A 26,615-nucleotide genomic window follows, 5' to 3' on the forward strand; every position below is an offset into this window, starting at 1 on the left:
TGGGATCAATAGCGTAACCTCCACTGTATAAATAAGGCACAAAAAAAAGGAGGCTACCGCAGGAGCAGTATGTTTAGCAAGTGGAGCAATCCCTGCTCAGCTTGTTTTATTTTAGCTGCTGAGGGAATCCACAGGGCTTTGGTGCCCCAAGGTAGTTTCCCTCTTAACGCTTAGTGAATCATACAGACACAAACTCAGTGTGTGTGCGTGTGTGTGTGTGTGTTTGTGCTGTACATGGAATGCAAAATGTAGACTTTGAACAGAAAGGTTGAAAGTAGGGCTGTTAAAGTTAACACAATAATAACTGAATTCAATTTAACTCCACTAATTTCTTTCACACATTATCGTAATCGATCTTTCGGAGGTTGTAGCGAGCTCAGTTTTAAAGCTAGAGTGACGATACTGGTATCATGAAACTATAAAAAGCTAAGGAATCCATTGGTACCAACCATGTCATACTAGCTTGTCGCTAAGGAGGCTAAATAACGCTCCAATTACGCAAAATTTTGGTGAGGAAAAACTGGCATGACCATTTTCAAAGGGGTCTGTTGACCTCTGACCTCAAGATATGTGAATGTAAATGGGTTCTATGGGTACCCACGAGTCTCCCCTTTACAGACATGGCCACTTTATGATAATCACATGCAGTTTGGGGCAAGTCATAGTCAAGTCAGCACACTGACACACTGACAGCTGTTGTTGCCTGTTGGGCTGCAGTTTGCCATGTTATGATTTGAGCATATATTTTTATGCTAAATGCAGTACCTGTGAGGGTTTCTGGACAATAATTGTCATTGTTTTGTGTTTTTAATTGATTTCCAATAATAAATATATACATACATTTGCATAAAGCAAATATTAAGTATTAAATACTTGACAAATCTCCTTTAAGGTACATTTTGAACAGTGAATTATGGACAATCATGCGATTAATTGCAATTAACTATTTTAATCGATTGACAGCCCTAATCGCTATATATATCAATATATTGAATTGTTACCCAGTATCATGATACGTCTCGTCTCGCCAGATTCTTACCAATACACAGCCCTTATTAAAACATGTATAGACAGCATGCTTTTGTTAAACTACTTTATGATTATACAGGGTGCATATTGAGGTTGAGCAAAGCCAGTGCTGTTATACAGTATATGTCCATATGCTAAATGCAGTACCTGTGAGGGTTTCTGGACAATATTTATTATTGTTTTGTGTTGTTAATTGGTTTCCAATAATAAATATATACATAAAGCAGCATATTTGTCCACTCCCATGTTGATAAGAGTATCACATACTTGATAAATCTCCCTTTAAGGTACATTTTGAACAGATAAAAAATGTGCGATTCATTTGTGATTAATCATGATTAACTTTGAACAATCATGCGATTAATCAAGATCTTATCGAGATTTTATCGATTGACAGCCCTAGTTGAAAGTTCACAATGAATAAATTGACAACGACAGCATAATGAATATTTGATTTGTGACTAATTATGGAAGCCGAAGACATTTTAGAGTGTATCTGGCAGAAACGAAAAAGTGCTTTATGTGGCGCTGCACTACACAGGAGCAACAAAACACCTTTGATTTTACTCAGCCCAAGACCCGTCGTGACTAAATTAGTCCACAGAGCCAGCCAATATGGAGATCTCCTCATTCATTTTTCAAGATAAGAGCGCACTACAAAGAAATTGCATTGTCATGTCTCTCTGGTAGAAGGGAACGCCGAGCCGAGCCTGTAAACTGCAGTTTGCAAAAGACACCGACTGAGGAATTTGCATGCTACAGTTACACTCGTGCCAAAATGGCTTTTCGAAGTCCATGAATCTTCCCTGTCACATTGTGCTTTCAGTGTCGGCTTCGCCTCACGCTGCGACTCCTGAGCTCCCTAAGTAGCTCAGTGTCGAGGCCACACCCCTCGTTAGTGGGGAGGGTTCATTATGCAAATGATCCTGCTGGAGCGGTATCAACGAGGCGCACGCTCCGTTATCATTTTCTGCCGCCGGGGCTCTTCTTCTCCCCGATCGCTCATACGGAATCATGGCCTAATAGCATCCCATTAACATAATTGCCAGCACAACTAGTGTTCCGTGTCTCAGAGCCACTCTGCTGCTCTGCCAGCCGAAAAAGAGAGGAGAGGATGGGTGAGGGTGAAGATGAGAGAGAGGGGGGTGGAAAAAATTTAATTAAGCCAACGCGTTAGCCACTCCCTCCCACAGTAAATGTCTGTTTTCTTTCTTTTTTTTTTCTCTCAAAGAGGAGAGGGCAAAGCTTTTGTTTTCATGAGACCTTGAGAGTCTCCCTGCGCTCTGCTGAGAAGATGCTCAATATTCCACTGACGAGCTCACAGCAGACGCCAGAATCATGTCCAAATCCAGTCTGCCAGGCAAAATAAAACCCCCATTATTTTTTAATTAATCCTTAATTAAAATATATTACAGAGACGATTCCGCAAATGTGAGGATGCGGCCCATTCGAGCATATTTACACATCTTTAATTAACGCGTGAAGCACATTCTTTCAGTCTAACAAGCCGTGGACACTGAGTGCCAACGGTGGTCCAAAACAACTGCGGAGGAGCATATAGGGATGCTGGGAAAGGAGGCCCTTCAGACACCAAAACAACAGATTGCCATTGTGGTCGCTAAGGACGCTCCGCAGGAATCTTTTGTATAGCTGTGGACCGACTGGTTGTACAGTCCATTAAGGCACTGCAGCATCAGCTACAGCGGTGAGGGGAAATAGTTGCAGCAGGGAGCCATAATCATGTGCTGCGCTCCTCCTGCACGCTGCCATTACCACGCCCCCAGCTCTCCTCTCGCCGCACAGCCACCCGTGTTGCTCTGATGAATTGATTGACACCATTTTCCATCTTCCGGTGCTGTCAGAGAAAGAGAGAGAGAGGGAGAGAGAGAGAGAGCCACACAGGGAGGCCTGCTCCTCTGACAGCAGCAGCACTGTGGTCACTATACTGAAGGGTCTCCGCCGGCAAATGGACATATACTGTAGAACAGCAGTGGCCTCGCTTAACCTCAATATGCACCCTGTATAATCATAAAGTAGTTTAACAAAAGCATGCTTTCTATGCATGTTTTAATTAGGGCTGTGTATTGGCAAGAACCTGGCGATACAATATGTATCATGATACTGTGTAACGATTCAATATATTGCAATATGTTGCGATTAAGGCTGTCAATCGATTAAAATATTTAATCGTGATTAATCACAAATTAATTGCAAATTTTGTATCCATTCAGAATGTACCTGAAAAAGAGATTTGTCAAGTATTTAATACTCTTATCAACATGGGAGTGGGCAAATATGCTGCTTTATGCAAATGTATGTATATATTTATTATTTGAAATCAATCAACAACACAAAACAATGACAGATATTGTCCAGAAACCCTCACAGGTACTGCATTTAGCATAAAAAATATGCTCAAATCATAACATGATAAACTGCAGCCCAACAGGCAACAACAGCTGTCAGTGTGTCAGTGTGCTGACTTGACTATGACTTGCCCCAAACTGCATGTGATTATCATAAAGTGTTCATGTCTGTAAAGGGGAGACTCGTGGGTACCCATAGAACCCATTTTCATTCACATATCTTGAGGTCAGAGGTCAAGGAACCCCTTTGAAAATGGCCTTGCCAGTTTTTCCTCGCCAAAATTAAGCGTAACTTTGGAGCCTTATTTAAGCTCCTTCTCGACAAGCTAGTAGGATAGTATGTATGTTAGCTAGCTAGTATGCTAGTATGTGTGTATGAGTATACTCCCGCTCATGCAACCGTGGTATAGTTCTTTTATAGCCTAACGTTAGCTTTTTTCTCCTGGTGATTGCGTTCACACTTTGAAAGTCATAAAAGTGGTGTTCATTTGTGAAGATTATCTTGCCAAACAAAACGTGCACGTCTCATAAACGTATGTTTTTGCCACAGAGTTTATTTTCTGCAATAATCTAAAACCCAATGGAAAAATTCCATTTGGCTTTTTGTCGAGGGAACCAGGGCGATGCTAACTTCCTGGTTTGCCTAAAAAAAATATGTCATGCCTGTAGCACTCTATATCGCGATACTCATCATGTGTATCGACATTTTCTCACACCCCTCATTTTATTGTCAAAAATGATCTGATTCAGATCGATGAGAATGTTATTCACACTGCACGTTTCCCAGAAAGACATCACAAAGGCTCCATCAACGTGGGGTAAATGTAAGAAATCTGCTTCCTCCGCTGCAGCCTCACAGCTCAATAACACGTCTGGCCTCGTTACGCCTATCACAATGACGACTAAATAAGCACAATTAGCAGTCACCCAGGCGTCCTCCACCGCCGTTGATTTCATTCCCCAAATTATCGCAGAGATCCCAAATGTTAAAAGCTGCAATTCTTCATCAAGTAGCGCGTGATAATGATCAACCAAAAGGAAGGTTAAAGCGGCATGTTGACATCAGAGACGGCTCTGGATCAAACTCATTTCTGCAGCTTCTGTCTGCTGTTGTTGTTGTTGACTTATTTTTCTAATTGAAAGATTTGATTTTGATCATTTGTTCTGGGGCAAAAAAAAGCTCTCTCAATCCTAACCGCTTACAACAAATTGCCGCCCTAAACAAACTAAATAATGCAACAGAGGGACATACATGCAGCGAGACAAACACACACAACAAGAGCGGGCTCCTCTCTCTCTCTCTCTCTCTCTCTCTCTCTCTCTCTCTTTCTCTCTCTCTCTCTTTTCCCAGGCTGTTTTAATTTGACACCTTGAGCTGGGGTAACTAGGTGGGGAGTGAGGAGCCGCAGAGGAATTCATTAGGCGCGCCACTGCAGGGTCCTGGCTCCGAGCGTTAATGACATTGGAGGGTAGGGAAACGAGACAGCCCAGACGCAAAATGAAATAAACATGAGGACTGTCAGTTCTGACAGCACCAGCAAAGGGGACAGAGTCATTCGGGCCGGAGACCTTCAGCCCGGAAGATCAGACCAGACGGCTTATGGACCAAAACAATATTAGTGTGGGAGCATCCTCGCTAGGCCCATATATTCACATTGACAGACACCGTGTGTGTGTGGTTGTGTGTGTGGCTGTGTGTGTGGTTGTGTTAGTGTGTGTGTGTGTGTGAGCCGGCATTGATCTTTCTGGGCTTCACTCTTCATATCATTAAAAATATCCATCACTTGGCGCTCCTGCAGCATTCAGATACACGACTGCAATTAAATTATTAATGTCACAGCACACACACCCCCCCCCCCCCCCAACCCCTCCAACCCCCCCCCCCCTCCCCTACAAACTGCACTCTTAATGTGGCTGCTGAAAGACATTAAATATACAGCAATCTTTGTCTGGCTTCACCGTGGATCAATTTAGATGACTACAAAAATAACACGCAGGGAGGAAATGGGGATGCAAGTAGCCACAGAGTATGAACACACAGGGACGAGAGAGGGAGAGAGAGAGAGAGAGAGGAAAGGGTACATTAGTCATTTAGCTTTCACTATTTCGTGTTATTTCTTTGAATAAAAAATGTCATGCACTTGGCAGGTAGAGCAGCGGCGAAATATGGACAAATTTGCTTCTAAAATGACGGCACTTTAGCATCCGTCTCTAAGCTGTAAAGCGAAGTTGTAGAAAAAAAAGAAGGGAATTAGTAACATGAATTTGAACACAGCATAAATATGGTGTTACACATGTGCTGGCTACTAGGGATGGGAATCACCAGAGGCCCCACGATACAATATTATCATGATACGACGATATTATCACGATATTTAAGTTGCAATATAATCTTATTGCAAATTTAAACATTTTCTGATATGCTGTATGAGTATTGCGATAAGATATATTGCGTTTATTTGTTTTACCTTTATTCAACTGTACATTATGCAGTTTGTCAACATCTGTTTTATCTAATAGGATACCGTTTTCACTCCGTTCATTTCAGAGTTTTCATTCACATATCTTGAGGTCAGAGGTCAAGGGACCCCTTTGAAAATGGCCATGCTAGTTTTTCCTCACCAAAATTTAGCGTAATTTTGGAGCGCTATTTAGTGTTCTTTCCGGCAAGCTAACGTGACACTTCAGACAGAATAGTGGATTGTTAATAGTTGAGGTTAATAGTTTATACAATAAAAGATCGATACTTGACGTCTGTGTATCTATCATGGATGTATAAAGAGAACTGAATACAGCGTTGGAGGCGGGGCCCCGTTCATTCCTATGAAAGTTGCTCAGTGGCGCATGAAGCCTAAATGGCTCGACTTCCGTCTGGAAAAGTACCCGGATCTTGGGCACATGGAACATGCGCGGTAGCGTCCGCTCGGTCACATGACTCGGTCACCGGGTCCCAATGTCACGCAGTCGTCACGTCTTGCGTTCCAGCCTCGGTCTGGGTCTCATTCACATGAACGGAGGAAGGGAAATAACTCTGGATTCGGCTTTTAGTTCATTTTACAACTTTAAAAACTTAATTTTTTAAATAAGATCTATTTAGGTGTTCGTACTGGGAAGTTGATTAACCTCAAAAAAAAAAAATTACCCACTGAGTTACAGACGTCTCTTTCCCAATGTAAATCTATGGGAAAAAGTCTTTTTGGACCCAATATCATCACGTGACAGACACGGAAGTTGCAGTAGCGCCGTTTGGCTGCTACGAAACCCGTCAAAATCTCAAGATGGCAGCTCATGCATCAGGGATATTTTGCCTTCACTTTTGTACAGTGGGGGGAAGTGGAGATGCGTCGTCCATCTTTATGTACAGCCTATGGCCTGATATGACCAGTAGCTTACGGATGCTAATGTTGGTTGTATATGCTTTGTAACTGGCATTACTGCTCGGGTTACTTATAACTTATGGACTCTTTTTCTACCTGTGTTAATGTTACACTACCTGTGTGTTTACACATTGATCCTGTAGTTGCCACTTGTGGCCGATGTTCAACAAAAGTTACAAAGGCTCGTTTTCTAATGTTTCCATGAAACAGCTTTAGGAAATGCAGTGTATTTGACACTGAGATTAGCAGTACAATTACTCAAAAAAATAGGTCGACACAACAAGATACATTTGGTGCTATTTTCTCAGTGGATCTGTTTTACATGTGGTTGCAAGAACCGCAGCTTGGCTCGGCGCTAGTGTCCCCACACATGGGGAAAAAAAATCAACTGTACTATCATTACGCTGCTTTTATCTGGAATAAGATAAGCTAATAAAAATTCCTCGTGAAATTCCTGATTCTCCGAGTCCTTGGGGCTGAAGCTTTGTAGTCAGAATATAACATGTCAGATTCCTCCGTGGCTGCTTTTGTACAATTAGAAAAAGAGTGTTGTCAGCTAAAAGACGTGGACTCTATACAAAGAAACAACAATGCATACAAAGGAACAAGTAATTCTCCCCGAGCACGGCTGAGTATGGTCTGTGTTTGTAAGGCCTCTTCGTGAGAGCCTTTCATCCCCGTTCCTCAAAGGACACAATAAAGCTGTCAGTCAGTGTGTCAGTCAGTCAGGAGGCAGCCCCAGTCTGTAATGCTCTCGGACTGGGGACAGTCTCCTCTGGTGGATGCTCCATATCTGACATGAGCGCTCTCACACGCTGATGGAGCTCGGGTCTCCTGCGATACGGCGACTGTGAATGGGTGGCGGAGATGACCCTTCTTTCTAAGTTGCTCAGCTTCAAATATGTGGCTCCGTCGCAGCAGGCATCTGCCCGGACGAGCGCGAGGAGGAGGAGGAGGAGGAGGAGGAGGAGGAGAGGGGGGGGGAGGGAGGTTGGGAGGCGGGTTGCTGACACCTGTCTCTCCCAGGACGAGCCCGCCTTTGTGACGCGGGAGTCCGGGTTGGCTGTCGGGACGGGCCCGAGACAGATATGACAGGGCCGCTGACAAGGGCCAGGCTGCACGCTGGGAGCAACACTGCAGTCCAACACAAACACGACTTCTGCTCTCTCTCTTCACTGGGCCTGCAGCGAGACCCACAGCTGGCAGCTGAGAAGCCTCAGGCAGTGTGCGCTGAAAGCAGCGCCGTGAGCCGCTGGCTTCTCAACAATGCTAATCACTGTTGCATGGTTGGACCGCCAAACACAGAAACAAAAAAATCAAATGCAGCTTTAACTGTAGGTTAGTGGCAAAAAGATCCGCACTTCTCTGCGACTTGAAACTCAGCAGACACCAGAGCGCTGTATCTGTTCATTATGTCAACCTCGCTCGGCACGCTCATATTTTCTGAGCCCCATTCCAAAGCAGACGGCGCCTAATTGTTATCAGGTCTGTGTTGAGGCAGCAGAGGGACGCAGATAAAAACTCCCCCGGAGCTGATGAGACTTCTCACAAATAGCTGCAGAACCCAACGCGTTATGGATGTCTAGGTACGGTGGAGGCGTCGGCGGTGCAACTCGCCTTGCTCGCTGACCACCGTTAGAACAATATGACTAATTGGCCTAGTTTCCCTTTTAATTAATCATGCCTCGCTGACAGCTACCTGTGCCACACATCATCATTAGTCAAGAGGAGAGCAAGTCCCGGCTACGTATGATAAGAGAGGAGGATACACCTCATCAACTCATTTTCCTCCATTTATGTTTTTCACCGCTATACAAAACAATCAGAGGAGAGATTTTACACCTGCATCTTTGCCTAGTCTTACAGAACTGAGATCACAATATATACTGGGAGACAATATCATTTTGTCACATATTTTGCGATGTACCCTTTATGCCGATGTAGACATACCTTATTATCTCTGGATTTGACCACTGCTTCTCCACCTGTTTTGGTTTGTGGCCCTTTACAGCCTAGCCATGCCTACTGGTGACCCCTCGTCAAAGGTTGTCAAAGATTGATGTTCCCGTCTCAGAACCAGTATGATTGTCTGACTGGTTGTGTTTCTTGCCCCGTCAGCATATAGACTGAGGAAGTGGGTTGGCCAGGGGGGCCAAGGTAGGGCTGGGCGATATGGAGAAAATCAAGAATCACAATAAATTTTGACCAAGTACGTCAATATTGATATTGCGAGGATATTGTAGTGTTGACTATTGGTGCTTTCGCAAAATATTTAGACAATCAGATTTTTGATAAATAATCACCAATAATGTGGACCTAATGAAGTGGGTAAAGGCAAATAATAGAAAAATGACAGAAAATGACTTTACTTTAATGCAGCCTTTAAAACCAGGAAAAGACAACACTTATGCCATATTACGATATCCTAACATCTAAGACAATATCTAGTCTCATATCGCGATATACTGTAAATATAATATCGATATATTGCCCATCTCTAGGTTCTCCCCCCCCAGGGTAACTTTTGGAGTGTAGAGCTGGAGTGAAGATACTGGCATCATATGACACTAGAAAACCTAAAGAATCCATTGGAACCAACCATGTCATACTAGCTCGTCGCAAAGGAGGTTAAATAATGCTCCAAACTTACACTACATTTTGGCGAGTATATGTATATACTGTATGTATGTATGTATGTATATATATATATATAGAGAGAGAGAGAGAGAGAGAGAGAGAGTGAGAGATGCAAGCTGCAAACTGGTTTCTACGCCCCCCGCCTGCTGATTTTGACAGAGAATCGTTCATACGTTAAAAAAATATTTAACGCTCTGCTAATGTTACGTTCTTATGTGTGTGTATTCTTGATTTTGAAACAGTAGCCTGATGTTGTTTTGTTGTTATTGAGCCTATCTGAGGCTATTACATGGTTAAATCAATGAATTCTATTTTATGAAAAACATTGCCCACCAGCCCCCTCAGTCACTTCATCCTGGTGCCTGGTCTGGGTGTCGGACTAAAAAACTATAACTAGTCAATACTCATACATCAATATAGGCCCACTATGTCTGTTTCAATGCATATGCCCCCCCATCACCCCCCCCCCCCACCCCCTCCCCCCCATATCCCCCACCCCCCTTGTTCAGATGCCCGTCAGACTTTGTGGTAGCAATGCAGCCGTGTGCCCAGATCTCAGCAGTTACTTTAGTAAGTATAATATTACCATAACAGACAGTAAATTAACTGCAGAAGCATGGAAATGGAACCCAAGTTGTAATAAACGGAAATTATCCTTTTTAAATAAGCATTCAACCCAAATCATAGGATCTAAATGCCCTCTCTCTGCATCGCTATATTCAATCATTTCAGTTATTTGGACAACCATCTGCGCGCCTCCCTTCAGCTTCATTCAGAACGAAGGGATGGATTTAATTAAAGGGTAACACACTGTCCACAGAACGCTCAACAGAAATGCACATGTGTCACAACAAAAGTCATTGTTCCAGTCCCTCGCTGAGAACCGATGCCGCCTGCAGATGATTGACAGCTCCGTCTTTTAAAGGGGCCATCCGAGAAAAAGGCAGAATGAGAGAGAGGCCATCCCCGCCCACGGAGCTGAATGTGTTCGGAGACCAGCGGTTAAAAGAGATTTAAAAAAAAAAAAAGAAGCAAAACAAACCATCTTAAAGACAAATGAGAAAAACAATGATGCCTCTCAGACACACATTTATGTTGAGGATTACTGATCCTAGACAACTTCTAATTGTTTATCACAGCCAGTTCAGGTTTCGCCTTCCATGCAAGGCATTTTAACAACCATCCATATGTTGTTTAATGGAACATATTTGGTCTTAACTTAACTCATAAAGGGATAACTACCACTTTCATAAGGCAGTAAACACCTTGTTACATTCGGCATCCAGAGATCATGTATACCAGGATGTGGTAGGTACAAACAAACACACTGGAATATTGTCTCGCTTCCATTTGCAGAGGCAGGATATTTGAGGTGAGACATGCATGTGGAAAGAGGGGTTGATGGATATCATCTGAAACATGAAAAAAAAAAAAAAAAAGAAGCGGGTAGGGTAATAGCCTGCCTGAACTCACACAAATAAATGTTCCACAGCCTGTGCTGACATAGTTAAAAATGAAGAGAAATGTAGCAATGTAAAATTCTCTACAAGCTGTTAATATTTTATGAGTAGCCACTCTGACACTGTCAGTATGCCTAATTTGTATAGCATGCAAGGAGAGGGGAGGGGGAGTAAAAAAAAAAGGGGAAGAGAAGTGGAATAAATGGAAGAAGATGCGGGATAAAGGTGGAAGAGCGTCTCCAGAAAGACCTCAGCGTGAGCCGAGCCGGCTGACAGTGAATTTTTTGGAAGTCAGCATAGTACAAAGAACATTTGAAATGGCCCATTTAACAGCACTGTACTCCACTCCCAGCCGATGCCACCATTTGCATACTTCATATCAGACGAAGATGGATGGTGAGAATCAATGTCACTGAGATGAGCGTTTTATCAAGGTTACGCTATCCTCCAAACTCCTAAAACCTCTTTATCTCATCTCTGTTGTCGGAATATTAACTTATCAACACAATCTCTTTACAGCGGAGGCAGGAGCAGTGTGCATTCATCAGCAGGGAGAGCGGTGACAGGGCGGCCAGCTGGCTCTCAGAACGGCAACTAATGACTATCAATTAATCTCCCAATTATTATTTGTTGATTGATTCATAATCGTTTAGTGTGTAAAATGGCAGAAAATGGTAGAAAGTGCCCGTCACAATGGAGATGCTTTTGAAATTGCTTGTCTTGTGCGACCAAAAACACAAACACGTTCAATTTATAATTATATAAAACAGAGAAAAGTCCTCACATTTGAGAAGTTGGAACCAGTGAGTGAGTATTTTTTCCTGACAATGCCAAACAATAAATCTTAAGGGTTTGATGCGGAGCGCACCATTGGGACAATGACCCCCTTAAAACATGAAATGTCCCATCACTACAACCTCCCTGTGTCCGATTTCCCCCATAAAATCAATGGCAGGACCAATGCTGTTAGCAGATCTCCATTTTTTGATGATATAAACTGTATAAAGGTTTTTTTTGTGAGTTATGTTGCATTCACGCAATTACAGCAGAATGGGAAAAACAGGAAAAACATTTTGACTTGAGTGTCCACACATTATTCCAGCCTCGCCGCTAACATTGTAGCCACACCATATCAGCAGCTTCTTTTGTTGTGTTAGGCATTAGTAGCGGTTCATTGCGGTTCACTAAAAGTGAAACAAGTTACAAATAAACAGTGTACAGCTTCTTTAAATTAGCCGAATCTATTGTTTTAGTGTTAATATTGGATTTAATTTTAATTGAACGGCCACTGGTGATGCATTTGTCGTCATTCTGCCAACAGTTTGTCGACACACCTGTAGTTCTTTTCACCGAGTGGGAGATATTGCCAGAGTACGTAGACTGTATGTAAGAAGTGGACGTAGTTACCATGATGTCACCCATTGGTTTATGGACTGCCGTTTTGAAGCCACGAGTTCGTGTTTTTGGCCGTCGCCATCTTGGTTTCTTTAGCTTTTGAGCTATGTACAACCGAACGCTGAATACGATTTTTAGGCGACCAACTTGTTACGATTAACTTCCATTTCCTCATAGACTTCTATACAATCAGACTTCTGTTTGCAACCAGAGGAGTCGCCCCCTGCTGGCTGTTAGAAAGAATGCAAGTTTAAGGCACTTCCACATCGGCTTCACTTTTCAGAACCGGAGGTTGCCGTCTGACTGTGTCAGATATTCCCAATATCTTTGACTACAGGCTGTAGTTATGGTTGAAGCGATATGATGTGAACACAGAATTAGCCAAACTGCAAAATGTTGGCCATTATCTAGTCAGCATGCATTGCATTGGTTTTGTTAGAGAGAGAAACGTCACTATTAGCATGTTGTCTGTTTGCCTTTCTCATTTGTTTAGTGAAATCAAAAAAGGAAACTAGTTGTATATGTAATATATTATGTTTAATGTCAGTTCTCGTGGCATTTTAGTATGATTTCGAAACAGTCAGTGGGTTTTAACAGTATTGCTTATTTTCCCGCTCGGATGGAGCCGTGACCCCGTAGAAAATGGGCCCATTCCACCCCCTCCCAGACAATCCAGGCTCAAACGCTGTTCAAATCACAACCTACCCAGCTCTGCACAGCCCGTGTTTAGTGAAACATCATTATACCTCTCTCGCTGTCAGGCTACAGAATCCTTCCCTGTCTGCATGATTACCTACTGGTTCCTCATTATGGAGGTGAGGACTGAACTTCCATTTCAAGCCTTCGTGACTCCCACCTTTACTTCAGTCCACTAGTCATAAAAATGTCATGGCAGCTCTAGAGCACACAGGCCACGCTGAGATCTAACAGGAATCACACGCTCAGGGCCAAATCCAACGGGGCAGATACGGCCAGTGGTTACAGTTTGGAGGTCGCTGCGGCGTCTCGGCATGTGACTTTCCACATGCCCGCCCTCTCCAACCTCCTGACATCAGCCTGAAAGTGACTTCAACCAAGTGCACATCCTCCGTTACCTCTCCTGGTGTAATGTTGCACCGCAGAGAGAAAATGACAGACCATTTATAAAACAGGAAGGGGAGCTAACTACAGTGAGCATAAGCTATTTCTGGAGGAGGATGTCTGCGAATAACAAAGAGCTGTCAAAATGTAACAGGTCCACAGTGAAATAAAGTCACTTAAAAAATAAATAAAAGGCCTCGTCAATGCAGAGAAACTCCAAGTTTTGTGATCCCGCCCGCTGTGACCCCCGCTGATGCCGCAGACGATCACGCTCCACGCTTTAAGTTCCCCACCATGTCGCTGGTGTCGGCGCCGGGAAGGCGTCCAAAACCACAATGCATTTCTGCTATGGAACATTTGTTTCCTTTCAGGGGGGTGCAGGGCCCCAACATGCTCCTACATTTCTCTGTCCTGCCACATTGCATGACAGTTTATTTTGGGAAGCGCAGGTTGGCACCTGAGACACAAAGCTGACAAAGCACTCGGTGTCACTTCAATGAGGCCAGTTGGTGCCATGACAACGCCTCTGGCCATGCAACGCTACAAGATGGACAACACTGCGCTGGGATATCTTGGCAAAGTAGGAGAAGAGGCATCAGCTGTTTGTACAATTTCATCTTCGGAGGGGAGTAACACACAATCTCTAAATCTGAGACTGCTGCAGGAGGGGATCCACCTCAGATTACTGAACGTTAATAAAATCTGAACTGCTGCGATGGACCCGGTTCAGGGTGTTTCCTTGGCTTCAGCCCAATGCGGGCTAGGAATAGATCCAGCACGTCTAGCTCCCGGAATAAGAACAAGTGGATGAATGAAAATCGGAATTCACGATGCTCACTCAGAAAAGAAGGGATGAATATCAAATCGTGCTTTTTCAAAAATATGATTTTGAACAAATACAAATTCAACACATTATTCATTTAAATTCATTTGAATAATATAGAATTAACTTCATCCGTGGTGCCTCCACTGCGTCACTTCAGTGACAAGCTAGTGTTACTGTAAGGATGTTGCATTTTACAAAGTCTGCAAACAGCCTCACGTTTGTGTACAGTATTTCTTCTACGGTGTAGAGATGCAACGATTAATCGATTAGGTTGAAAACTATTAAATTAATCGCCAACAAAAAGTGAAAATTCTCTGATTCCAGCTTCTTAAATGTGAATATTTTCTGGTTTCTTTACTCCTCTATGACAGTAAACTGAATATCTTTGGAGTTGTGGACAAAACAAGACATTTGAGGACAGCGTCTTGGGCTTTGGGAAACACTGATCGACATTTTTCACCATTTTCTGACATTTTATACCAAACAACTAATCGATTAATCAAGAAAAATAATCAACTGATTAATAGACAATGAAAATAATTGTTAGTTGCAGCCCCATTGTGGTGTTCAATCCAAAATGCGTCCTGGCATTACTTGTCAGATGGTTTAGTGTTATAATTATCAAGCACGGCTCTCTGATTTCTTCCTTTTTTTGCATCAGCATTTGAAGAACACCCCATCATTGGATCACCAGGCATCACCTGTTGCATTCATACACTGTGAATTTTTCACAAATTATTACAGATTGAATATTACATTTTCCCCCACATCTGGACAGTAGTTAAAATTTCAAATAAAAGTGACGGGATCAGATGAATTATTATTATCATATTATATGCAGGATATGATGAGCTACTGTGCTTAACATGATAAAACATTAGTTATTTCTCCATTTAATGAACTCTTTGTATGTCAGCTAGGGGTGTAAGAAAATATTGAAAATATCGAATATTGGATATTATGTTTTGGGATACTGTATCAATTCTCAAAAACACTGTAGTGATTTTTTAATTAATTGTTTACACCGAAAGATGAACCCCGTCAATATGTTATTTCATTACAGTTACAGGGACTGTGATAAATGTAAACACAGATCCCACTGTTCTGATTGCATAGAAAATTTTACTTTTTTTACTCATATTTGATGCATATGGTGGTGTGTTCTGTATATCATGACAATTTTCCTAAAATAAGATTAAAAAAATCGCAATATACCACCTTGTTTACAGTATCGCAATATATCGCGATATATTAAATCGTAGCTCCTGTATCATGATACGTATCGTATCGCCAGATTCTTGCAAATACACAATACGCCCTAATGTCAGCACTAAAATGTAAATTAGGAGATATGACAAACTCCTGTTTGTGCTTTGGGAAACCAACTAGAGTTTAAAGCTCAATAATACAGTTGTTCTTTAGCTATAGGTATAGTGTAGACTGTTTATTTACAGTTAGGATATAGACACTTAAATGTGTCTTAATAATGGTCGCTCTGAGTGTGTTTTTATCGCAGTCGGAGGAATGACCTCGAGATGAGTAGCAGCAGTTGCTTTAACACGGCCAATTATGAGCCTTGGCGGGATGCTTAATGTTGCTCTGTGAGGAGCAGATCTGTGGATGCCTCTACTGCCAGAAATCACAGAAATCAAAATAATATTTATGACACACAGCACTGATTTAGACTGGGAGTGAACATTGTAAACTTTTAGGATAAAAACATGTGATAACTTTGTCTTGTAGCATGACCTTCAGTTTCCCAGTAGTGGGTATTTTAAAATGCTACTTTCCAGAAAATGAAGTGTTGTATAAATACACTACCTGACACACAAGTGAAGAGTGAATGCATATCCTGTTTCTCATAATGCAGTGGCGACTGAGTGCAGATAAGATTACTGGCTGAAATGACAAAAAGCTTGCGTGCACACACTCATACAAACCCACACACACACACTCATACACACACACACACACACGTACTTGTACTGTAAAGTGACAGAGCAACTGCTTTGCTGTGTTAAATATCAGATGCAAATGAAAAGAGAAAATCTATCATGACTCTAATGTGGCCTGATAGGAGGGGGCGCGCTCTCCTCTGAGGAGCCGAGCGGTGTGAGGAGGGTGATGTATGGAGGAGCTGGATGAGAGGTGAAAAGCGTAGCGAGACGGACGAAGGGAGGGGTGGATTGCTGGGAGGGAAGGGGGGGGGAGGCACGCAGTCCTGCCAGACTCCTGAGAGCCCAGGGCAAAAGTGGAATAAATGTTGATTAGTGTTGATTTTGTCCAACGAGCACCCGGCAACTGACAGTGGGACTAAGCTGCAGCGAAAGGGAACCATTAATCTTGGTCTGGTTTAAGTAGTGTATATTAATTTGTGTCATTTCCACTACGTGGAGAGAGGCCTCTCTCTTTTCTTTCCTCCCTCCCCTCCGGTGTTTGAACGCCGTGGCAGCCGAGCCTTCTATCGTATAGTATAGTGAACATTCAGTGGGAGCCTGGAGGTGGCGTCTGCAAGCGGCGACGGCGGCGGCGGTGGCGGTGGCGGGGGGGAAAGTGTAGGAAATGAGATTCCGAACACTACATTATGGAAAATGAACTCCTGGGGGGGTTGGTATGGCAACCACATCCAAATGTGCCATTGCATGTTCAATTTAACGTGCATAACAAATTTGCAGACTTGATTAAATTCGTAACATATTAAGAAGGCCTGTTTAAAAAGAAAAAAAAACAAACCTGCAGGGACTGAGATTGCAAAGGGAGCCTTGAACAAACGGCAGAACGGCGATATTTAAGCAACGCGTTGAGCACAGGAGTCGACATCCAGGTAAAAGATTGAGGCTCTTTTTACGAGTCCACTTGGATCACGCCTTCGTTCTGTAATCTCCGCACTGGCAGGGCTGCTCGGAGCTAAATGTAATTTTTCTACAAACTGCATTCCAGTGGCCTTCAGCCAAGAGGGAAAAAAACATTCATCAGTTCAGGAAATCTATCAGTTAAAAATATAAAAACAATACAGTGCTGGAGCGTGAGAGGAGTCTATATCACCGTGGAGAGAAACTTCTCCTGGAAAGAAATAGACCCGCTTTCTTTGTGCATGTGATGTCAGTGTTAATTAACAAATGGCAGCACAGTAAGATTCCTATAATTAAGCTCCTTAATATGATTAACATGTATCAATTAGGCGACTGACAATTTGCATAATGTATAATGTAAGCACATTGTTCTATACTGTAATGGTATTAACACGCCATTTACGACGCTGTCACTCACTGATGATTCTGTGATTAGGATTCTGCATCAAATACGGTAAAAAAAGTCCGTACGCCGGTTAATCAGAACACATTTCTCCCCCAGTTGTCTACATCCTCGGAGCAGAATTAGACTCCTCTCTCTCGGTGGATGATTAAGCAGAGAGATTGGGGAAACAGCTGTGGCGGCGAGCTTGATGTTTCTCTCTCTCTCTCTCTCTCTCTCTCTCTCTCCCCCCCTGAATGCTGCTGTATCAGCATCGGAGGAGGAAGGATGAGAGGGAGACAAAAAGCTGCACGCGTCAGAGTCGTCTCTGTGTCCGCCGAGAGACGGGAGGCACAGCCCCGTGACACAATGCACGCCATCGGAGCAGACATCTACATACAGTACAAGCTAACATACACTTTTACTATGATGAGTCGCAACAAGCCCAGAAAACCTCAATACAGACCGATTTTTGACTGTAACGTCAGTTCGAGACGCTCAAAATAAATTCCCTTTGTCATCACATTAAACAGTAATTGACAGATTAATGGGTAATGACAATAATGTGTAATTGCCTGAATCTGGCGATATGATTCGTATCATGATACAGGGGTCACCATTCAATATATCGCAATGTATTGCGGTACTGTAGCGAGGCAATATTTTGTGTTATTTTAGGAAACTTTCATAGTATACAGAACACACCACCATATGCAACAAATCTGAGTTAAAAAAAGTTGACTTTTTTTATGCAAGCAGAACAGTGAGATCTGCATCTGCATTTATCACAGTCCCTGTAACATCCAACATCACAGCACTACTTTGAGAGGACACACACACTGAGAGGACGCATCGCTCTGCAAATGTGATAAAGTATTGACTGAGTCCATCTTTGCATGTGAAGTATTAGTTAAAAATCAAAACAGTGTTTTTTAGGAATCAATATAGTATCACCAAACATAATATCACGATATTCGATATTTTCGATATTTTCGATATTTTCTTACACCCCTTATTTTATGCTTATTAATTAAGTTGTTATTTTTTTGGTTGATCGATCACTTGGCCTATAAAACGTCCTTCAAATGTCTTGTCTTGTCTAGAGCTGCAACGATTAGTTAATTCATTCATTAATCGATAGACAGAAAATTAATCTGCATCTATTTTGAACACTAACTAATCCTTTATGTAATCTTAAAAGCAAAAATGGCAAAACATTATGATGGTTCCCGGTTCTCAAATGTGAGAATGTGATGTTTTTCTTTGTCTTACCAATGTAATGGGCATACATTGGATTATTATTATTGGCTTTTTAGACTGTTGGTTGAACAAACAATTCACATATTTGATGAAGTTACCTTGGTAATGTGCTTTTCACAGTTCTCTAATGTTTTATAGACCAACCTATGAATTGGATAATAACTGGCAGATTCATCAAAAATCATTTTTAGTCGCAGCCCTGCTTTTGTCTGACTAACAGTCCAAACCAAGCAAAATATCAAGCAAAGAAAAGTGAGAGAATGTTTGGCATGTTCATTTAATCATGACTTAGATGATTAATTACTTATCAAAATAAATTTTCCATCAATAGATTAATCAATTAATGGACTAATTGTTTCAGTGCGACGCCAGATTGTACTACTTTTGAAGTCGTACCTGATCCCCATGAAGGCTGCCTGGCAGTGTTTACCCAGTGACGTGCAGGGCTGAGCTGCGTTCAGCCTCTGTAATACAAATAGGCAGATGCCAAGCATGTGAACGGACTGACAAGTCAATGTAGTGTAGGCTTCCATGCACCTTCCATAATCAGACCTCTGGCTCATTTCATCCTGTCAAACACCGCTCGGCTCGCCCTGCGTAAAACACCCCATTCTCACCCTTCAAGAAATAACATTACATCACTCGGCTAGTCATTTTTATAAATGGAGGATCCCCTAGGCTTGAAACCTTACACTACACAAACACGAGCCACGAGAAAGCCGGCCTTTTGTTGAGGTCGAGGGGGAAAAAATTAAACAGCGAGTCAGAGCGGCCACATTTACTGAGCAGCTCAGTCAAGGAGTGGTTTTGTTTGACACCGCCAGAGATTTATGATGTTGGTGAAGTGTTTACAGAGGTCAAGGCGGCTCATTTTCCAAATCAGTTTGTCAAGCATTTGCTTATCTAGAGAGGCCTTTTCATCAATCATAAAAAACTGATGGTGAAGAGAAAACAGTCCACCTTAAAGATTTCTGTATACCTACGTAGATTACATGTATAGAAAGTGAAAACTTAGATGAAGTTGTTTTTAGAGCTATCAAAGTTAACGCGATAATAACGGGTTAACGCAAATTAGTTTTAACGCTAGTAATTTCTTTAACGTTTTAACGCAACTTGCGATATTTAATTAATCTCTTAAAAATCCGACGGGGCCGCAGATGTTTCAGAGGGCTCAGTTTTAAAGAGTAGATAAAGTGAAGATACTGGCATCAAATGAAAACTAGAAAACTTAATCCATTGGTACCAACCATGTCACTAGCTTGCCGTGAAGCAGGCTAAATAACGCTCCAAACTCACGCTAAATTTTTTCGAGGAAAAACACGATAACGCAAATACGTTTTAACGCCTCTAATTTCTTTAACGAAATTAACGCAACTTGCGATTTTTAGGCAGCAGCGGGCTCAGTTTTAAAGCTAGATTGAAGATACTATAAGGTATCATATGAAACTAGAAAACCTAAGGAATCCATCAGTACCAACGATGTTATACTGGCTTGTCGTGAAGGAGAATAAATAACGCTCCAAACTTAGGCTAAATTTTCAAAAAGGGGTCCCTTGACCTCTGACCTCAAGGTATGTGAATGAAAATGGGTTCTATGGGTACCCACGAGTCTCCCCTTTACAGACATGCCCACTTTATGATAATCACATGCAGTTTGGGGCAAGTCATAGTCAAGTCAGCACACTGACACACTGACAGCTGTTGTTGCCTGTTGGGCTGCAGTTTGCCATGTTATGATTTGAGCATATTTTTTTATGCTAAATGCAGTACCTGTGAGGGTTTCTGGACAATATCTGTCATTGTTTTGTGTTGTTAATTAATTTCCAATAATAAATATATACATACATTTGCATAAAGCAAGCATATTTGCCCACTCCCATGTTGATAAGAGTATTAAATATTTGACAAATCTCCCTTTAAGGTACATTTTGAACAGTTAAAAAAATGTGCGATTAATTTAGAACGTGAAAACTTGGATTAAGTTGTGTCATATAATTTACCAGCCTGTTAGCTTACTTATTGAGTTAGTGGAAGGATAAGGTTTCATGGGCTAATAGCAGTGGAGTCAAATTTGTTATGATATATTTTTGGAAAGTCTCTCCTAACAGAGCACACCGGCGTCACTGGGACCGACTGTTTTTACCTTTGCTCCACATTTTGGACACATCGAGTACAATAATTAATATGCTTTATACTGTATATTGTATGCTTCATCTCTTCTTAGGAATGTACTATGCCACACACACACACACACACACAAAATCATGCACGGCGTCATGCACGCCGTCTGTACTCCTTTGAAGTTAAAAAGACAACCCAAATACGCCTGGAATGAAACAGGGTAAAGACGATGCCGATGTCTGTCAAAAAAAAAAGACAAAACAAGAGAAGCACCGGTTTAAATAAAGTGTTCCTTCCTCGTCCCTTCCTCTCGGGTGACGCTGCACCATTGTGCTTGTTTATACTGCACAATATTTCTGTTGGCCATCCCTCACTTCAGCCCAGTAAAAATACACAGAGTAGGTCAGGAGTTCAGGCCCTAGATCAACACTGGCATTGTGTCCTGCAGGTGCTGTCAGCCGCCCCGGGGACGGCCAGCGATGGAAAATATACACACAAGCAAACAGCAACTCTGTGGATACACACACCGTCTCTACGCTCGCATGGTGCTCGGGACCAAGACGTTACAGCGGCTCAACTGCCGGTCTACATGCACTCTGGAATAATATTTTTGAAGGTGAGACTAAGAGGTAAGTTTGGCTGCTGGTACAAAAGGAGGAGACGGAGAGGTTTGTTTCCTGTCAGTTTCATCACTGAAATACTGAAATAATGACAATAACACAAAAACAAACAAAGTTGCGTCATTTATTCTTTCATTCTCAGCCTTCCGTCGTATAGTGAAAGAGAACCTGAACGCCAAATAACTTCTTTCACTAATACTGCGTCAACTTCAAAACTTTAAAAATCCCGGGGAGCCCCCGGTAGCTCACCTGGCGTCCCATGTACCAAGGCGAGTTTGAATCTGACCCATGGCCCTTTGTTGCATGTAATCCCCCCTCTTTCTCCCACTTTCATAACTATAACTGTCACTATCAATAAAGGCAACAAGCCCCAAAATAATCTTTAAAATAAAAAAAAAAACAACTACAAATATTTTGATACTACCAACTTCCCCATGTGACCATCACAACTATAATTTAATTTCTATAAATTCAGAAAAACGTAAACCACGTAAGCTAAAGCGAAAAGTACTATACCATGAGAAATAAAATGGGTCACCAACTTTTTTTTAACCCTCGTCAGCCACTTTAATAGACGTTTAAATTCAATTACCAAAGGAGACCAAACCACTAGAGGGAGCAACAAGCTGCGACTTCTTCTTAAACATTTTAGAGAATTCAATTCATATTGAACTGACGTGTTTTTAAAAGAGACACGAACAAACTAAAACTGAGCATGTTTCGCCAGTAGAAGTAGAAACTTCACAAACATTCCGAGTTCCCCTCGAGAGTCAAATATTATTCAACGTATTAATTATTAATTACCAAGCCCATGTTCTATATTTGATGAGTGGACCTAATGAAGCAAGAGTAAAAACTCAACATTCATATCATGACTTTTTTTCACCAGTGTGTGTGTGTGACTAAAATTATGGTTTTTCGACAGACTTGGTGGAAAAAGGATCATGTTTTATTTACACTGAATCTGACGGCACTGCCGAGGTGTTGAGACTGACGAAGGTTAAATCGTGTTTGAAGCACAATTACCGTTGATTTTATTACCGTGGTAACAAGACACCACAATAGCAAATTAACCTATATTAACAGCAGGCTTATTCAGGCAAGATTTTTTGTTGTAGTGTAAATTTAAAGTGATATAAAAACAATCTTAAAATTATACCCGAATTTGAGGAACAGTTTGAACTTTAGTAAAAATGTGTCTCAGTAAAACTTAGAACAAAGCTAAGTGGATGAAATGGAAGTGTACACAAACAAGACAAGCAGCAGATCTCCTGTGTAAAGCTCTGTGAGCTGCACCTTGTATTTATAGGTTGCCAGCTGAAAGAGAAAAGAATGGATGTGCAGTGCAGGAAGAGGTCCAAGTTACTTTGTACTGTCTCGGCAGAGCCGAACTTTGGATGAACTCCGAGAAGCGCCAGGGAGTAAAACACTATGCATAACTGTGTCACTCCCCCCCCTCCAAAAAAAAAAAACCCTACTAAGACAACAAAAAAGAAGGAGGGAGCCAGCAGGCTTCAAAAGGCCCCCCTGCTCTCTCCTGAGGCAGTGGCCGACTCCAGATAAACTGCCGGGGCTTGTGGGGTAGGCGGCGAGGTGAACTTCAATAGAAAAGCTCAATGAAAGCACCAGGCGAGGGTGGGTTCACACACGAGAAACAATTTAAACAGCACCAGCCAACGCCGCCGCAAAGGTCAAGTATGAGCAAGTGCAACTTTTGGAGACAATGAAAACAATATCTTCTTCCTCCATCCAACCATTCCACTTGATTTCACGCACTAATGAGTGTGAAACACACACACGGAGTAAACCGGCATGCCCAAGTCAATATCTCAGCAGTGTAAGAGTCCTACAGTATAACACATCAGTCTAAAGCCTGATGGGAAGTAAAAGATGAGATGCCATCAGTCTGTGAAGTGCACTGAATTCTATCTGTGCCAATTTCAAAAATGTCACGTGGGGGGGGGGAGAATGATTTGGAAACATGACTTACGCCTCCTATGTTACCGTTATTTTCTCTCCCAGCAATTATTCTGCTGACACGCTCCCTCACAAGCGCTTTAATAGAGAGACACAATACCGAATAGAAAGAGACGTATTCACCAGACTTGACAGTTAACTCACAAGGGGAGACATCAACTGTGCTCGTGACAATTTTTTTTTTTTGCTCAATACTCTCTATTATTCCACAATAGCATCAAAAAAAAGCCCTCATTCATATTTTGACACCATAATTGATAAGGACTGCTCGGAGGTAATTGTCCACAGTTCCTATTGTGAAATAGTTGCAGCTACAGGAGGAAACACATGTCTTGCATGTCAGTGAAATTTATATGGTGAATTGTGTTGTGACTGAATATCCAACATCAGGTTTCTCTCCTGTGTGAATTTGAGGCTGAATAGCAAATTACCCTTTTGGTGATAAAATAGCCCACACAGAGCTGCTGCCTCTTTGGGTCGTTTTTTTCACTAGCTACAGTAGTGAAAAACACTGTGTGCAGAAGCTGGTTAAGAGTCTTGTAGACAGCATGTGGACAACAACAGTTCTCTTCTTATAGTGCAGAATGAAGGTGAACGTACCTGTTTTCTCTTTGATTTCACACAAGACATTGAAAAGAGCTGGCTTCATTCTGTGACAGTTCAGAGCGTGTTTCCTGCAACAGAGAAGCCACAGAAAGATATATTAAATCTAAAACCTATTCAACCTTTATATTATTGGACAACAAGGCTGCCTATACTACCATTTCTAATTTTTTTTTATTATTATTATTTTATTTTTTTTTACCTTTTTAGAGAACTGCTACAGTACAATTACAGGCACAAATAAAATAACTATTTTCAAATAAATTAATAAAAATTATATATGTACACGTGTGACCTGTTTTCTTTCTTTGATTTCACACAAGACATTGAAAAGAGCTGGCTTCATTCTGAGACAGTTCAGAGCGTGTGTCCTGCAACAGAGAAGCCACAGAAACATAGATTATATCTAAAAACCTGTTCAACCTCTAAATTATTGGACAACAAGGCTGCCTATATTACCTTTTCTATTTTTTTTTTTTTACATTTTAGATAAATGCTGCAGCACAATTACAGGTACAAAAAATACATTCTAATAAATGAATACAAAATATATAGGTACACGTGCTGCAGCTATATCCATTTATATAAACTGCTAAAACTCAAAATTCAGCTTCATCTGTCAAAAATAAAATAATAAAAAGAAAATTCTGACCAACTTTATCAATAATTTGAAGTGTATAACTTCTGTTAGCTTAACTTAATTTAAAGTGGATTACACAACATGATGTATCAGAAGTAAGAAAGTTGCATTATTACTACTACATAATTACATTTCACATTTAGAAAATATTTTTTTTTCTTTTGGTCTCATGAATGCAACCTTGACTCTATTTATTGGTGTAAATAAGTGCTTTAAAATCTCCTCTCCGTGGGCGACACGTTGGCATGACACACTCACATTCATGCACTTTTTATTTCCTTTCTGAGGAGCGACTTATTTTAAATGTGAAGCAAAACTAGTGATCTGAACATGCCATCGTTGTTTTCCACTGCTTTTTGTCGGCTTTTTTGCGCAAAGCTGTGCAACACAGTCCCATCTCCACCTCCACCGCGCTGTGTTGCAAAAAAATAGAAATTTCAATATATATTTTCTTATTTTTCTTTCCCTTTCTTTTTCAAAAAAAAAAAAAAAAAAAAAAAATGTATCTCTAGTTTTTGCCTCCTCCTCCTCCTCCTCCTGACGAGGCTGGCTCTTTACCTGGCTTGAGCTTCGTCCAGACTCTGATCCGTGATGGTCATAATTTGCTGTAAAATGTCTCCAATGTCCTGTTTCCTGCCGTCTCCGTCGGTTCCTCCGGTGCTGTCCTGCATGTGCTGCGGCAGGCCGGGGTGTCCTGCCATGCCTCCGACCACCCCTACCCCCGAGTGAGAGTGCATCAACCGGGTCTGCTCGTCCATCTCTTCTCCTTCCTCTTCTGCTTCTTCTGCTTCTTCTTCTTATCTAAGTCTCTGTGGCGCTCTCGCTGCTGAAATCCTGCAAAAATACATAAAAAAAAGAAGAAAAAAATCCCGGTGGTGTTTTTGTTTTTATATATATATATATTTGCGCCGCGCCACCCGGTTGTTTCCTCGCAGGGTTTTTTTTATTCTGGCGGAGGTATCGGAGAAGGAAAGCGGAGATACGAGCCCTCCTCTGCTCTGCTCTGCTCTGCTCTCTCTGGTTGTCTCTCTCTCTCTCTCAGCTGGTCGGAGCTGAATGTGAAATCTGATCTGAACTGCCTCCACTGGAGAAGGGCTGTGCGTAAAAGCAGCGAGAGAGAGATAGGCTGCTGATTTCTACTACTGAACATGAACACGTTTTTCTCGCACTGATCCAAACCCCCTCCTCCTGCCAGATTACACCCCAAAAAAAAAAAAGTGGCTGCGAGGAATAAAGAAGTGTGGATTTATTTCACTCACTCCATCCCCCTTTTTGCTTTTGTCATATACAGTATAGAGGCTGGTGGGCAGGCAGCAGCAGCAGCAGCATAGCAAAAGCAAAAGAGCACCCAGACTCCGCCCACGCGTCATGATTGGGAATATAAGACCATTTAGCCCCACCTTGAGGTGCCTCTCGTGAAACGTCGATCATTGGACTGTAAAGGTGGGGATGCAGAGAGAGAGGGAGAAGCTGGGAGATGCTGCCTTCCTTCCCAAGCAGGCAGGGAGGATGGTGGTGTATGGAGAGTGGCAACAGGGTGATGAATCGAGCCTGAACTCCAAATAAATAACAGTGGCTGACACATAAGGTCTGCTTTTAGTCTCCCCTTTCTGACCTCAGCCAGAGCACCCACGGGCTCCACAGGAGGCCATCTCATTCCTGTGCCAAGATAGTAAGGTACACTAATCAAAACTACTGGCCTTCATTTGTTATAATTATTAGAAAGATAATGGAGATTGGAGATTTATGGCAGGGGAAAATCCATTCACTGATGAGACACCTTATGTTTTGTGATACTAATATTTCATTTTGACATCACACGTGGCATTCTAGACAGAAATCAAACACGCTTGTTTTTGTTGCAGTAGTAGGCAGTAGGAACATCGACTTTTGTTCATTCATTTCCAGGTATGTTGCAGGGCTCCGCTTGGCTGACTTTGGCAGGGTCCTCCTAATGTAAGGCGGTGACCCATGTTGCGCAGCCAAGCAG

The 26,615-nt window shown here is 41.9% G+C and overlaps 1 protein-coding gene across 4 annotated transcripts in view; it reads right to left on the reverse strand.

Annotated features, from left to right (window-relative positions):
• Positions 1-25,872, reverse strand: part of pbx1b (pre-B-cell leukemia homeobox 1b) — a 79,634-nt gene extending 53,762 nt beyond the window's left edge. For 3 of the 4 annotated variants that reach the window (XM_037770122.1, XM_037770121.1, XM_037770118.1), the window contains exons 1-2: positions 25,184-25,871; positions 23,983-24,056 (exon numbers count right to left, since the gene is read on the reverse strand). In XM_037770122.1, coding sequence (XP_037626050.1) covers positions 23,983-24,056; positions 25,184-25,383 — 274 coding nt within the window. In that variant the 5' untranslated portion in view covers positions 25,384-25,871. Of the gene's footprint in view, positions 1-23,982; positions 24,057-25,183 lie in introns of all 4 variants that reach the window. The other variant, XM_037770119.1, reaches the window with a different exon arrangement.
• Between the last annotated feature and the right edge of the window lie 743 nt (positions 25,873-26,615).

Source organism: Sebastes umbrosus, chromosome 5, assembly GCF_015220745.1.
Source record: "Sebastes umbrosus isolate fSebUmb1 chromosome 5, fSebUmb1.pri, whole genome shotgun sequence".
Taxonomy (NCBI): Eukaryota; Metazoa; Chordata; class Actinopteri; order Perciformes; family Sebastidae; genus Sebastes; species Sebastes umbrosus.